Source organism: Saccopteryx leptura, chromosome 2 (genome assembly GCF_036850995.1).
Source record: "Saccopteryx leptura isolate mSacLep1 chromosome 2, mSacLep1_pri_phased_curated, whole genome shotgun sequence".
Taxonomy (NCBI): Eukaryota; Metazoa; Chordata; class Mammalia; order Chiroptera; family Emballonuridae; genus Saccopteryx; species Saccopteryx leptura.
This window is the reverse complement of record NC_089504.1, coordinates 77,682,170-77,695,260: the sequence shown is the minus strand read 5'-3', so window position 1 is coordinate 77,695,260 and position 13,091 is coordinate 77,682,170. Positions and strand designations below refer to the sequence as shown.

The following is a 13,091-nucleotide window of genomic DNA, read 5'->3' as shown; positions in this document are numbered from 1 at the left end:
TGACAACACCAAATACTGGTAAGAATGAGAAACAGTAGGAATCTCATCATTGCTAGTGAGAATGCAAAATGGCACGGACTTTAGAAGACAGTTTGGCAGTTTCTTACAAAATTGAACAGATCTTACCATAAGATTCAGGTATTACATTCCTAGTATTTATCCAAAGCACTGAAAACCTATGTGCACACAAAAACCTATAGATAGATATTAACAGCAGCTTTATTCTTAATTGCCAAGGCATGTAAAAATTCAAGATCTCCTTCAGTAGGTGAATAGATAACATAAACGGTGGGAGAATGGACTATTTGTTATTCGGCTTTAAAAGAAATGAACTATTAAACGATGAAAATACATGGGGGAACCATAAGTGCATATTACTAAGTAAAAAGCCAATCTGAAAAGCGTCCATATTGTATGCTTCCAACTACAGTCAGACCTCGTTTTATTGCACTTTGCTTTAATATGCTTCACAGATGTTGCATTTTTTATAAATTGAAGAAGACCCTCCACCAGCAAGAAAATTATGATTTGCCTTATTGTGTACCTCATTTTACTGTGGTGGTCTGAGACCAACCCCAAATATCTCTGAGGTATTCCTGTATACGATATTCCTCAAAAGGCAAAATTTTGGAGATAGTAAAAAAGAATAGTGGTTGCTAGGGACTAGGAGGAAGGCTAAACAGACAAAGCACAGAGGATATTTAGAGCAATGAAAATAGATACATGTCATTATGCATTTGTCCAAACCCAAAGAATGTACAACACCAAGTGTGAACTTCAAGGTAAACTATGGGCTTTGGATGATTATGATATAACAATGTAGGTTTGCCAATTATAATAAATGTACCTCTCAGGTAGGGATATTGACAAGAGATGACTCTATGCTATGTGGGGGAAGGAGGTATGTTGGAATTCTCTATACTTTTTCTTCATTTTTGCTGTAAACCTAAAGCAGCTCCAAAAAAATTAAAATTAAAAAAAAAAATCATTACTCACAAGTTCTACCAACACTAGAACAAAGTTCAGCTAAGGAAAGAACTTCTTTCTCTCTGCTTTTTAAAATCATGTTCCTCATTTCCATCTGAGACCTCTGCAGAATTCCCTTAATGTCCATATCTCTGGAATGCACCTTAAAACTCCTCCAGCATCTACCCTTAATCCAAAGATGCTTCCACATTTTTAGCTATTTGTTGCAATGGCACCCAACTCCCAGTACCAAAATCTGTATTGGTCTACTCAGGTTGCTATGATTTAAAAAACCTGGACTGGGTGATTTAAACAACAGACATTTAATTTCTTACAATTCTGGAGGCTAGAGAGCTATGAGGTCAGAATGCCAATATGGTTGGGTTCTGATGAGAGTTCTCTTTCTGGCTTGGAGACAGTTACTTTCTCACTCTGTCCCCACTATGGTAGAAAAGAGAGCGCAGGTGTCTTTTCTCTTCTTGTTAGGGCACAAAATGCATCATAAGGGCCCGTTCCTCATGACCTCAATTAAACCTAATTACCTCCTCAAAATGCCCTCTCAACATTGGGGGCTAAGACTTCAACATATGAATTTTGGGGGATATAATTCAATCTACAGCAATAATACATCTCTTGAAATCCGTTTTGTTATTAAAACAGAGAGAAAAAATATCTCATATATAAATGAATGATAAGGATTATTCTGCTTCTTCTAAACACTTTATTTCAGGAGAGCTTTTTAGAAAATAAAATTTACAGTATGTAAAATTTATCAAATATTTACAGGCATGACTGTGGTGGTGTAGTGGATAAAGTGTCAACCTAGAACATTGAGGTTGCTGCTTTAAAACCCCGGGCTTGTCAGGTCAAGGCACATAGGGGAGTTGATGCTTCCTGCTCCTCCTCCCTTCTCTCTCTCTCTTTCTCTCTCACTCTCTCTCCCTCCCCTCTCTAAAATGAATAAATAACATTTTAAAAATTTACATAATTATTTACCACTCAAAATAAAATATTCAAAAGAATTTCTAAAAGGTGCACTATGGGTAAAGCTCCATTTTCTTTTGTAAAATGGATTCTAGTAGTTTGCATGTGAGTTAATACTGTAGAAATCTGTATATGACACATATGTGATGATAAAGGAGCTTCCACAGTCATAATACACTTAAGTAGTCTTATGGGAACAAAAAAGGTTGGTATTTACAGCTTGTTATTCTTCAGATTTGGGACACATTTTTCACATCCTTCAGATGAGTAAGTCTCTTTTTTATTTTAATTTTACTGAAAAAATTAACTTTAACAGGGTGACATTGATCAATAAGAGTACATAGGTTTCAGGTGAACATCTCGATAGCATTTGAACTGTTTCTTATGTTGTATACCATCACCTAAATAATTTTCTGTCCCCTTATATTTGTCCCTCTTTATACCCTTCCCCTAACCCATCTTCCCTCCCATTCACTTAAGTCCCCTCCCCCCTCCCCCATGTTCCCTTCCCCTTGATAACCACTTCCATTTTATTTATGTCCACAGTCTCAGTTTTTATACCACCTATGTGGGAAATCATACAATTCTTAGTTTTTTTTTATTTTACTTATTTCACTCAGTATAATATTCTCAAGATCCATCAATGTTGTTGTAAGTGTCACTACATCATCATTTCTCATGGCTGAGTAGTATTCCATTGTATATATGTAGCACATCTTCTTTACTCAGTCCTCTATAGGGGAACACTTTGGTTGTTTCCATGTCTTTGGCACTGAATAATGCTGTGATGAACAGGGTGGTGCATGTGTCTTTATGTACCAATGATTTCAAGTTTTGGGGTACATAACCAGTAGAGGAATTGCTGGGCCATATGGCAATTCCATTCTTAATTTTTTGAGGAACCACCATATTTTCTTCCATAATGGTTGTACTAATTTACATTCCCGCCAGCAGTAAATGAGGGCTTCTTTTTCTCCACAGCCTCTCCAGCTCTTGTTATTATCTGGCCTGTTGATAACAGCCAATCTAACAGGTGTGAGGTGGTATATCGTTGTAGTGTTCATTTGCACTTCTCGAATAGCTAGAGAAGATGAGTGTCTTTTCATATACCTGTTGGCCATTTGTATGTCTTCTTTTTTTTTTCTGAAGTGAGAAGCGGGGAAGCAAAGAAACAGACTCCCACATCAGAGGTACCCAAACTACGGCCCACAAGCCACATGCGGCCCCCTGAGGCCATTTATCCAGCCCCCTGCCACACTTCCAGAAGGGGCACCTCTTCCATTGGTGGTCAGTGAGAGGAGCACAGGATCCTGGAGTACTGTATGTGGCAGCGCCTCAAAGTGTGGCATCGTTCAGGTACAGTACTACTTCTGGTGACATGGGATGCACGCATCATGGCTCCAGAAGCACGTCATATCACTTGTTACGGCTAGCAGTGACAAATATGGAACCAGACATTGACCATCTCATTAGCCAAAAGCAGGCCCATCATTCCCACTGAAATACTGGTCAGTTTGTTGATGATTTAAATTTACTTGTTCTTTATTTTAAATATTGTATTTGTTCCCGTTTTGTTTTTTTACTTTAAAATAAGATATGTGCAGTGTGCATAGGGATTTGTTCATAGTTCTTTTTATAGTCCGGCCCTCCAACGGTCCGAAGGACAGTGAACTGGCCCCCTGTGTAAAAAGTTTGGGGACCCCTGTCCCACATGCTCCCTATTGGGATCCACCTGGCATGCTCACCAGGGGGCGATGTTCTGCCCATTTGGGGTATTGCTCCTTCGCAACCGGAGCCATTCTAGCACTTGAGGCAGAAGTCATGAAGCCATCCTCAGCGCCCGGGCCAACTTTGCTCCAATGGAGCCTTGGCTGCGGGAGTGGGAAAAGAGAAATAAAGGAGAAGGGGAAGGGTGGGAAGCAGATGGAGGCTTCTCCTGTGTGCCCTGGCTGGGAATCAAACCTAGGACATCCACACGCGGGGCTGACGCTCTACCACTGAGCAAATCGGCCAGGGCTGTATGTCTTCTTGGGAAAAGTGTCTGTTCAGGTCCTCTCCTCATTTTTTAATTTGATTGTTTGCTTGTTCGTTGCTGAGCTTTGTGAATTCTATATATATTTTTTATATTAAACCCTCATCAGAGCGGTTGTTTGCAAATATCATCTCCCATTTAGTTGACTATTTGTTTTGTTGTCAGGTTTTTTTTGTTTGTTTGTTTTTGCTGTGCATAAGCTTTTTAGTTTATATATTCCTGTTCATTTATTTTTGCCTTTACTTCCCTTGCCTTTGGGGCCAAATTTGTAAATTGTTCTCTATGAGCAAGGTCCATGAGCTTAGTACCTATTTTCCTCTATGTAATTTATAGTTTCAGGTCTTATATCTATATCTTTGATCCATTTTGTATTAATTTTTGTGCAGGAGGACAAACTGTAGTCAAGTTTCATTCTTTTGCATTTGGCTTTCTAATTTTCCCACAACCATTTATTGAAGAGGTTTTCTTCATTGTTGTGTTTTTGGCTCCTTTGTTGAAGATGATTTGTCCATATCTATGTGGTTTTATTTCTGGGTTCTCAATTCTGCATCATTGGTTTGTATGTATATTTTTCTGCAAATACCATGTTGTTTTGATTATCATGGTTCTATAATATAATTTGATGTCAGGTACTGTGATACCTCTGGCTTCATTCCTTCTCCTTAGGATTGCTTTGGCTATTCGGGTATTTTTATGGTTCCATACAAACCTGGTAATTTTTTGTTCTATTTCTTTAAAGAACAACATTGGCCGTTTGATGGGGATTGCATTAAATTTGTATATTGCTTTGGGTAATATGGCCATGTTAACTATGCTGATTCTTCCAATCCATGAGCATGGAATATTTTTCCATTTCATTGTGTCGTTTTCAATTTCTCTCAATTATGTTTTGTAGTTTTCAGTATGTAAGTCCTTCACATCCTTCAAGTTTATTCCTAGGTACATTAGTATTTTGTTGTTGTTGTAATTGTAAAGAAATTGTTTTTTAGTTCATTTTCTAAAGTTTCATTATAGGCATATAGAAAAGCAGTAGACTTTTTTATATTGATTTTTTTTTTTTTTTTGTATTTTTCTGAAGCTGGAAACGGAGAGAGACAGTCAGACAGACTCCCGCATGCGCCCAACTGGGATCCAACCGGCACGCCCACCAGGGGGTGACGCTCTGCCCACCAGGGGTCAATGCTCTGCCCCTCCGGGGCGTCGCTCTGTTGCGACCAGAGCCACTCTAGCGCCTGGGGCAGAGGCCATCCCCAGTGCCCGGGCCATCTTTGCTCCAATGGAGCCTCGCTGCGGGAGGGGAAGAGAGAGACAGAGAGGAAGGAGAGGGGGAGGGGTGGAGAAGCAGATGGGCGCTTCTCCTGTGTGCCCTGGCCAGGAATCGAACCCAGGACTTCTGCACGCCAGGCCGACGCTCTACCACTGAGCCAACCGGCCAGGGTTATATTGATTTTTTATCCTGTGACTTTACAGTATTAATTTTGTTTCTAATAGTTTTTTTTGGTGGAATCTTTGGGGTTTTCTATATACAGGATCAAATCATCTGCAAAAAATGATGATTTTTTCTTCTTTCCTGGTATGAATGTCTTTTATTTCTCTTTTGCCTAATTGCTCTGGCTAAAACTTCCAAAACTATGTTGAATAAGAGTAGAGAGAGCAGGCAACCTGTTTCATTCCTGATTTTAGAGGAAGAACCTTCATTTTTTCACAATTTAGTATGATATTAGCTGATGGTTTGTCATATATGGCCTTTATTATGTTCAGGTATTTTCCTTCTATTCCGATTTTATTAAATGTTTTAAACATAAATGGATATTGTATCTTATCGAATGCCTTTTCTACATCTATTGATAGAATCATATTGTTTTTGCTCTCTGTTTTGTAAATGTGGTGTATTACGTTATCGATTTCTGTATGTTGAACCATCCTTGTGCTTCTGAAATGATTCCCACTTCATTGTGATGTATTATTTTTTTAATGTGTTGTATTCAATTTGCTAGTATTTTGTTTACGATTTTTGCATTTGTATTCATTAGAGATATTGGTCTGTACTTTTCTTTTGTGTTGTCCATGCCAGGTTTTGGTATGAGGGTTATGTTGGCCTCATAAAATGTGTTGGGGAGTATTGCTTCTTCTATTTTTCGGAAAACTTTGAGAAGGATAGATTTTGTCTCTCCTTTTTCTTTGAATGTTCTTTGAATGTTTGGTAGAATTCACTAATGTAACCATCTGGTCCTGGATTTCTGTTTTGGGGGAGGTTTAGGATAGTTGTTTCCATTTCCAACCTGCTTATTTGTTTATTTAAGGTTTCCACTTCTTCATGGCTCAGTCTAGGAAGGTTATATAATTCTAGAAATTTATCCATTTCCTCTAGGTTGTTGAATTTGGTGGTCTATAATCTTTCATAATATTCTACTATGATCCTTTGTATATCTATGATGTCTGTGGTAATTTCTCCTCTTTAATTTTGGATTTTGTTTACGAGTCTTCCCTCTTTTTTCCATAGTGACTCTAGCCAGTGGTTTGTTGATTTTGTTGATCTTCTCAAAGAACCAGCTCATTGTCATATTAATTTTTTCTATGGCTTTTTTGTTCTCCATTTCATTTATTTCTGCTCTAATTTTTACTATTTCCTTTGTTCTGCTGACTCTGTGTTGCTTTTGTTGTTTCTAATTCCTTAAGGTGTGATGTTAGGTTTACTTGGGATCTCTCGTTTCTTGATATAAGGGTGTAATGATATAAACTTCCCGTTATTATTGCTTCTGCTGTATCCCAGAATTTTTTTTTTTTTTACAGAGACAGAGAGAGAGTCAGAGAAAGAGATAGATAGGGACAGACAGACAGGAACGGAGAGAGATGAGAAGCATCAATCATTAGTTTTTCATTGCGACACCTTAGTTGTTCATTGATTGCTTTCTCATATGTGCCTTGATCGTGGGCCTTCAGCAGACCAAGTAACCCCTTGCTTGAGCCAGTGACCTTGGGTCCAAGCTGGTGAGCTTTTTTTGCTCAAACCAGATAAACCTGCACTCAAGCTGGCGACCTTGGGGTCTCGAACCTGGGTCCTCCGCATCCCAGTCCGACGCTCTATCCACTGCGCCACTGCCTAGTCAGGTGTATCCCAGAAATTTTGATGTGTTGTCATTTTTACTTGTTTGTGTGTGTGTGTGTGTGTGTGTGTGTGTGTGTGTGTGTGTAATCTTTTGATCTCTCCTTCTAATTCTTTTTTGACCCAGGAAATTTTTAGAAGAATTTTATTTAATTTCCACATTTTTGTGGGTTTCTTTCCTTCATTTTTACAGTTGAATTCTAATTTCAAAGCCTATAATCAGAAAATATACTTGGTATAATTTCAATGTTACTGAATTTGTTGATGTTAGTTTTGTGGCTCAATGTATCATCTATCCTTCAGAATGTTCCATGCACATGCAGAAGAATGTATAATCTAATGTTTTGTGATGAAATGTCCTATAAATATCTATTATGTCAATTGGTCCAGAGTGTCATTTAAGGTCATTATTTCTTTATGGATTTTCTGTTTGGATGATCTATCTAAAGGCATCAATGGTGTGTTCAAATCTCCAAGTATGATCTTGTTTTTGTCTGTTTCTATTTTAGATCAATTAGTAGATGTCTTATGTATGTTGGTGCTCCCTGGTTTGGTGCATATATATTAAGAAGTGTTATGTCTTCATGATACAATGTCCCCTTTATTAATATGAAATGTCTATCTTTGTCTCTGGTTACTTTTTTGTCTTAAAGTCAGCATTGTCAGATATGAGTATGGCTATATCTGCTTTACTTTATATATTATTTGCTTGGAGAATCTTTTCTAACCTTTCATTTTGAATCTATTTTTGTCCTTGCAGCTTAGATGTCTCTCTTGAAAGGAGCAAATGGTTGGGTTTTACATTTTGATCCAATCTGCTACTCTGTGACTCTTTATTGGTGCATTCAATCCATTTACATTTCGGGTAATTATTGATATTGAGGATTTCCTATAGCCATTTTATGTTTTGTTTTCTGGTAGCTCTGTGTCTTGTTTGGTTCTTCTCTTTTGTGTTTCAGTCAGTTGGTTTTGCTTGGTGGTATTCCATACTTCTTTCCCTTGTTTCCTCTTTTTTTATGCTGTGTGTTTCAGTAGTGGCTTTTTCATGATTACCATAGGTTAAAAAAAAAACCTGTTCATATGTACAACAGTCCTTTGTCATATGAGTGCTTCTGCACTCCATGCTCCTTTGCTACTTCTGATCTTTATCCTCTCCCCTTTTATATTATTGTTGTTACAGATTATCCTTGTCTTTATTGTGACCTTATTGGAGCTTTTACTTGTAGTATTGATTTGTTTTGTTTTTTGTCTGGTCAAATAATTCCCTTGATTATTTCCTGCAGTGGGGGTTTTCTGGTGATAAATTCCCTCAGCTTCTGTATGTCTGTGAAAGTTTTTATTTCTCCTTCATATTTGAAGGATAACTTTTATGGATATAGCATTCTTGGCTGGTAATTCCTCTCTTTTAGTACTTTGAATGTTTGGGTCCACTCTCTTCTGGCTTGTAGAGTTTCTGCTGAGAAATCTGATGGTAACTTAATGGGCTTTCCTTTACATGTTATGGTCTTCTTTTCCCTTCCTGTTTTGAAGATTCTTTCTTTGTCATTGATTTTTGACAAGTTTATTATGATGTACCTTGGAGTAGGTCTGTTTGGGTTCAGTAACTTGGCATTCAGTTTGCTTCTTGGATTTGAGGCTCTAACACTTTACATAGATTTGAGAAATGCTCATCAATTATTTGTTTGAATAGGCTCTCCATTCCTTTCTCCCTCTCTTCTTCTTTTGATATACCCATTATTTTTATATTGCTCTTTCTGATAGAGTCAGACAACGCTTGTAGAGCTCTCTCAGTTTTTTTAATTGTGAGTCTCTCTTCTCTTCTCTCTAGCATCGCTAGTTGCCTGTCTTCAATGTCACTGATTCTTTCCTCTCTCTGACTTGTTCTATTTGCTAAACTTGCTACCTCAGTCTTCAATTCACGTATTGAGTTCTTTATCTCTGTTTTTAAAGTTTCAATTTCCTTGGTGAGGTATTCATTTTATTTATTAATTTGTTTTCTGAGTTAAGTTGCATATTGGTGTATTCTCGTATCTCGTTGAGTATTTTCAGAACTTCAATTTTGAGTTCCCTATCATCTAACTCCAAGGCTTCCATGTGACTGACATATTTTTCTGGAGATTTTTCATTTTCTTTCTAAAATACATCTCTTTTTTGTGTAGCCATGGTATTCAATTTCATTTTCCTTGACTGCATTTCAGAGTGGTATTGTTAAGAACCCTAAGAAAAAAACAACTAAAAATATTTTAAAATTTAAAAAATACAATAAAAACAAAAAAATTAAGTTATGATATGTAAAGAAGAAAAACCACAGAAAAAAGTTCAAAAGCAAAGAAGAAAATCAAATGCATAACACCCACAAAAAATAAGAATAAAAATATAATAAATTTTAAAAATGAAATCAGAACCAAAGGAAAAAATGAGTAAGAAGGAAAAAAGGGGGAAATAAAAGGAAAAATAAATTTCAGTTTTGAGAAACTTCTTCCAGTAGGTGTCACTGTATTTCAACTTTTAGCTCTGTGAAGTTCCTGGGCTGTCCATTGAGATGTTGCTGGCACTATGATGTGAGCAGGTCCATTGTCAAGTTGCTGGTTGGGGCATACTGTGAGGGGTTTACAGCTCTAAGAATAGCAATCTCAGGCTTCTGAGTGCTCCTTCCCACATCTCAACAGACCCAGGGACCATATGTGGAGCACCTCTGCTCTTCAGGGAAGAGTGGCTCTGGAGAGCTAGCTCTGAGTTTTGTCTCTGCCTCTCTTTGTACTGCAAGATGAGGGGGGTGGGATCTGGGAGGCTGGGGGCCGCAATTTAGCTTTCTGTCTCTGCCGAGTGCAGACTGTAGGCAGACCACGGGAACACTGGCTATGACCCTGCACTCTGGCTGCTTTGGTTTATTTCACCTTCTGCTCTTCTATCTCACTGCTCCTCCTGGCAGAAGGAGACCCAGTCACTCTGAGTTTCCTTCTTCGTACCCCTCAGACAAAATCCAGAGTGTCCAAACTACCTTCCTCCCCGCAGTCCAGCAGAGAGAGAAAAAAACAGTCACTCCAGGGTTGTCTCCTCTCCTCTCCAAAGCCCACCACAATTGTGTTTTACCTTCTGCTCTCCTTTTCACTTTTTCTAAAATTTATTTTGGTGATGGTTGCACAAATTTTTCAATATTGTAATAACTACTGAATTAAATAAGTATGGTACATGAATTACTTCTCACTAAAGTTATTACAAAAAATAATAATAGTGGGTGATTTCAATACTTCACTCTCAGTAATTGATAGGAGTTAGGTAGAAATTCTGCAAAGATATGGATGAGTTGAATGTCTTTATTAACCAACTGTACTATATATATGTGGAACATGGATCAGGTTTGGGTATATTTTGGAATAAAACCAAACACTTCTTATAAGTATAACATTAAGTCCTTTATAATTAAAACATTTCTGACTATTGCTTGACACAAAGAGTAGATATTAGAAGTAGAGAATTTAAGTCTACTTTATGTAAATTTCTTTTAAAAATCGTGATTTAAAAATTACTTCCTAAAATGTTTGAAAGAATTCTTCAGTGTAAAACAACAAATTTCCAAAATTCATTCCTTATACAAACAGATACCTTTAGGAACAGACACTTAAGAAACAATCTTATCTTTTTCATTTGCTTTAAGATTAAAGTATGATAACCAACAGTAAGGTATAATATGTCTAAAAATAGTTATAGCAGCCTGATCAGGCAGTGGCGCGGTGGATAGAGCGTTGGACTGGGATGCGGAGGACCCAGGTTTGAGACCCTGAGGTCGCCAGCTTGAGTAGTGCCTGAAATTTTTTTTAAACTCACAGATATGTCCAACACAAATATGAGCCAAACAACACATGTAAAACAGAATATCTACTTTTATAAGATTGTCTATTATAATATATTTATACCCTTCCTTTTACCTTTATTGTCTGCCTGCTTGTCTGAAATCGCTGTTCAGATACTTGCTGCTGATGAAGGAGCTTTTCATTGGCTTCTTTATGCTCCTTTACAGATAGTTCTGCTGTTTTTTTAGCATTCTGAAGTACACCGTTTTGTTGTTGCAAGGATATAATCTTTTCTTGTAATAAAGTAATATTGCTACTTGTTTTCTGGGCAATTATATTTTTCCACTTTTCTCTGTTAACTGAGAAAATATGTGATATATAAGAAGTCTGTTGTTCATAATATTTTAAAAATCACATTAAATTACAAAGACACTGTTAATTTATATGTATTCTTACCTCTCATAGGAACTGTTGCATGTGAACTCTTTTGAATATGTCCATTCTTCTTTTGAAAGGTTGGCTTTTTAGCATTCTTGTAATGAAAATAGTCCTAAATTGGAAGATTTATAAAAATTAGATTCTTATTCAATAACAATGTCAAGTGAACCAACATGATAAATAATATTTCTTTACTTAAAAATATATTTATTTATGCAGTTAAAAAACAGTCTAGACAATAAAATTCTATAATTGATACTAAGAACTCATAAATGAACATATGTATACAATAAAGTTAACCTAGAGGGCAGCAGAAGATACAAGTACAAACACAACTTCAAAATAGTAGTAATTGGACCATTTAAAAACCTAGGAGTAAATACAGTAAAAATAACAAAAATAAAATATTTAATAACTTGTTCTCTGGAAATCTAGGTCCTTTCCTCAAATACTGTTCTGTTACATATACACGGATAAATCCTTCCTGACAAATGAAACTAAAATGATATTAATGATAATAAAGTTAGTTTCTTGGAGCTGCATGTTTTCCCCATGGCACTCCAAATAAAGTAAAGCTATGTTGACTTTTGTTTCAAAACATTGCACCAATTAAAAAAAATTTTCCCAAAGCAAAAGTTTAAATAGAAATATGTTCCAAGATATTATAAATCCTAATAATAAAATATAGTTTTATTACTTTATTGGCTAGAAAAGAGAAACAATAATTAATCTAAAAAACTATTTCTTTAAAATTTTTTTTCAAAGATCTTAATTCAGAAACAAATAAATAATAGTAACAATGGAAAGAAAAAGCAAATTTGACCCGATGTTAGTTTGTCAATAAATCCTATATTTTAGTTTAATTAATACATAAAGTATATTATATTATAATAAGGTATGGCCCTAAAATAAGAAAACTAATTTGTTAACACAAACACCAGAAACCCTTATTTAAGACAAGGCTTTCCTTTGAAGTAATTACTTTCTTTTAAACTAACTTTGTTTCATTTCTCAAAATTGTTTTTGAAATGTTTCATTTGAACTTGTCTTCAGAACCAGTAGATAAGATATATTTTTTAAAACTTTCATTGCTTTATATACCGTGCTCATGGTTAGGAAGAATAAACATCATTAAAATGTCTATATTACCCAAAGCAATCTATAAATTCAATGTAATACCAATTAAAATACCAATGACATACTTCAAAGATATAGAACACATATTCCAAAAATTTATATGGAACCAAAAGAGAACACGAATAGCCTCAGCAATCTTAAAAAAGAAGAATAAAGTGGGAGGTATCACACTTCCTGATATCAAGTTATACTACAAGGCCATTGTACTCAAAACAGCCTGGTATTGGCATAAGAACAGGCATATAGATCAATGGAACAGAACAGAGAACCCAGAAATAAACCCACAGTTCTATGGACAACTGATATTTGACAAAGGAGACAAGGAAATACAATGGAGTAAAGACAGCCTCTTTAACAAATGGTGTTGGGAAAATTGGACAGCTACCTGCAAAAAAATGAAACTAGATCACCAGCTTACACTACTCACAAAAATAAACTAAAAATGGATAAAAGACTTAAATGTAGGCCGTGAAACCATAAGCATCTTAGAAGAAAACATAGGCAGTAAGCTCTCCGACATCTCTCGGAGCAATATATTTGATGATTTATCTCCATGGGGAAGTGAAATAAAAGACAGGATAAACAAATGGGACTATATCAAACTAAAAAGCTTTTGTACAGCTAAAGACAACAA

The 13,091-nt window shown here is 36.1% G+C and overlaps 1 protein-coding gene across 7 annotated transcripts in view; it reads right to left on the bottom strand.

Moving 5' to 3' along the window:
- Positions 1 to 13,091, bottom strand: part of CNTLN (centlein) — a 360,970-nt gene that overhangs the window by 82,557 nt on the left and 265,322 nt on the right. For all 7 annotated transcript variants that reach the window (XM_066368220.1, XM_066368223.1, XM_066368224.1 and 4 more), the window contains 2 exons: positions 11,339 to 11,432; positions 11,018 to 11,241 (listed from right to left, as the gene is read on the bottom strand). In XM_066368220.1, the coding sequence (XP_066224317.1) occupies positions 11,018 to 11,241; positions 11,339 to 11,432 (318 nt within the window). The remainder of the gene's footprint in view (positions 1 to 11,017; positions 11,242 to 11,338; positions 11,433 to 13,091) is intronic.